This window comes from Priapulus caudatus, unplaced genomic scaffold (assembly GCF_000485595.1).
Source record: "Priapulus caudatus unplaced genomic scaffold, Priapulus_caudatus-5.0.1 Scaffold893, whole genome shotgun sequence".
Classification (NCBI taxonomy): Eukaryota; Metazoa; Priapulida; class Priapulimorpha; order Priapulimorphida; family Priapulidae; genus Priapulus; species Priapulus caudatus.
Genome location: NW_014577954.1, coordinates 76,258 through 79,000, shown reverse-complemented (window position 1 = coordinate 79,000; position 2,743 = coordinate 76,258). Strand labels below are relative to the sequence as shown.

General features: G+C 48.7%; 1 protein-coding gene across 1 annotated transcript in view; it reads left to right on the top strand.

Annotated features, from left to right (window-relative positions):
* Positions 1-2,743, top strand: part of LOC106814258 (fibroblast growth factor 18-like) — a gene marked incomplete in the record, with an annotated part of 28,839 nt that overhangs the window by 13,557 nt on the left and 12,539 nt on the right. Inside the window, 1 exon segment of the mRNA XM_014818554.1 lies at positions 1,790-1,967. Within this exon segment, the coding sequence (XP_014674040.1) occupies positions 1,790-1,967 (178 nt within the window).

The following is a 2,743-nucleotide window of genomic DNA, read 5'->3' as shown; positions in this document are numbered from 1 at the left end:
TCTCTCTCTCTCTCTCTCTCTCTCTCTCTCTCTCTCTCTCTCTCTCTCTCTCTCTCTCTCTCTCTCTCTCTCTCTCTCTCTCTCTCTCTCTCTCTCTCTCTTTCTTTCTCGGTCTATATATCTCCCTATTCTCGCTCACTGTACGTCAACTACCTCTATCAACCGCTCCCTTAATTCACCAACCGGTGAAGAATGTTTCGCATCGCGTTACTCGTGACATTCCTGCGGGTAGATTCTCTCTATCACGCGTTCTGTTCGCATATATAAGCCGCGATCAACTCTAGAAATAGGCAAATGTTATCGGTGGAGTGCAAACAGGTATATGTGATAGCGACGTCGTCCGAAAGCATGACCTTACGTTTGGACCGTAGCGCGTGAGTGTGCACAGGTATGGCCAGTGCAAGCCGAGCTGTTTCTCTTACACAGCACACACATCACATCGTATAAGAATGTAGTTTAATAAACAAGTTTATATTCCATTTGCGCGGAAAGCTGCTTCGGGCAACGGTTTCATGTGATATCGCGAAAAAAAATTTCGCGATGAGAGCAAGTCATTTAACCTGCACTGCCGGTGAAGTGTGCGTGCGTGCGTGCGTGCGTGCGTGCGTGCGTGCGGGTGTACTGGTGAGTACGTGTGACGCTATCCGACTTGGAATGCGAGGCTAAAGTCAAATGTTTGAGCTGGGCGGGTAATCGGCTCTCTCAAGGCGTTCCCGTCCGATGAGAGAGATATGTGCTGCCAATGTGGTCATCGGGCACCTGCGTGCGTGCGTGCGTGCGTGCGTGCGTGCGTGCGTGCGTGTGCCAGCTACCCTCGTTTATCCACCAGGTAACCGGTCCCCCGTTTCCGCTCACACGCCAGTAGCAGGAGAAATCCCCCAATAGATGATTGAATAATTTCATCGAATCTCTATAGTTCACAATGCTAATAAAGATTGTCTTAGTTAGATCCAAATTAAGTTAAAGTTGTTTGTGTCAGTGTTAGTTATTTTTAACTTAATTTGTATCTAACTGAGATCATCTGTATTAGCAGGAGTTTTACTCCGCTTCGTTACGCAAGCCGCGGACACTTCCGCCGCAAAATCAGACACCCGAAAAACACATCACGCAGATAAATGCCACTCTCGCTTTACCAACTCTTGCCCATCTTAAAACAGCAAAGGCCCGCGAATGAAAAATACGAAGAGAAAGACGCGACCGAGAAAGAAAGAGAGAGAGAAAGAGAGAGAGAGAGAGAGAGAGAGAGAGAGCTAGACAGAAAGAGAGAGAACAACGAAAGTAAAACACGAAGAGGAGAAAACCACGGCGCGCTCATGATAATTGAATTTTCGCCGAGTGGTCGCGGGAGCTGCGTTTGCCGCCTGCCATGCATACTTTGCTGTCATGTCCGTCCACCACGCATACATGATGAGTCAAATATTCAGTGTTTCTTGTTCGAGACGTCACCTGGGAGACTCTACGCTCTCCGTCCTCCCCCTTACTCGCAATAATTCGATCTCACTGTTCTTCAGTAGACTAGCCACCGATAATATCATTTAAATAAGACGCGAGCCGCTCTGTCTGTGGTCGTGGCGGATACATCGTATATACAAATCTTTCTCTGTACGCGTTTATTATTCTGCTATGCTCAATATCGAGCAACATGCATTCAGTCGTTTGTCGCGTATCTTAAACACGTTTTGCCGTACAGAGTCCTGCGCCAGTAAAAGAAAATCCGATGTTATAACGTCACTGGATTCTGACGGATCTTCGAGAAGCTCACCTATAGGTGTTCTGGTGATTTTTACAGGTGGAAAGTAGTCCGTTGAGCGATCCCGCAAGTTGGACGCACGTGAATCAGGAGAGAGCCCACGACCAACCATACATGTTCCAGCGCAAGTACAGGCTTTTTAACGAACGGTCAAAACATTTTGTCGAGATGATGCACAAGCGGATACGGGCAACAGGCAAACCGACCAGTAAATATGGTACGTATAATATACTTATTACTTCTACATATCTAGCAGTTACAGCTCTCATATTCTTCATCAGGTTATCAACATCATCATCATCATCATCATCATCATCATCATCATCATCATCATCACTACCTGTCCCTACCTGTCTGATCAAGTTTCTCTGAGGGCTGTATATGTATTGTGTGACGTCAGCATTTAAGCTCGCCAACTGCCCCACGCGTACCAGTTCTCCGTTACAAACTTTCCTTCTCATCTCCCTCCAATCTCGTCCGCCCGCTACCGGTCACCGGATGAGTACGTGCGGCCCACCTCCACAAATATTTGTGATGTCGGCCATGTCGTGGCGAGCACGCGCGGATGCTCTAATGTATGCTGCTGCACCGCGGGGGCGTGGCCGTCCGTCTGTCCGCGATTACTAAATCATTACGAATGTTTTCCCAGCTGCCATCGGCTCCCCTCACCCATTATTTACTCTTCTCGAGGGCATTTGTCTCCGCTTCTCTAAACGCCTTTTGTTTCTCGCTATACTGCATTTGCCGGTGCGCGCGCATTGGCTGTTTATAACCGACGTCACAGCGACCTAGGGGATCGCGCACGTGTAGGGTCGGCGGGCGCGACGAAGCGTCCGAAACTGACCGAGTATTGAATTTGACCCCACACGTCGGGGTGGGTCCCCGCCTTGGTTTATCCATCGGTCCTTCCATCCATCCATCCACCCATCCATCCATCCATCCATCCATCCATCCATCCATCCATCCATCCATCCATCCATCCATCCATCCATC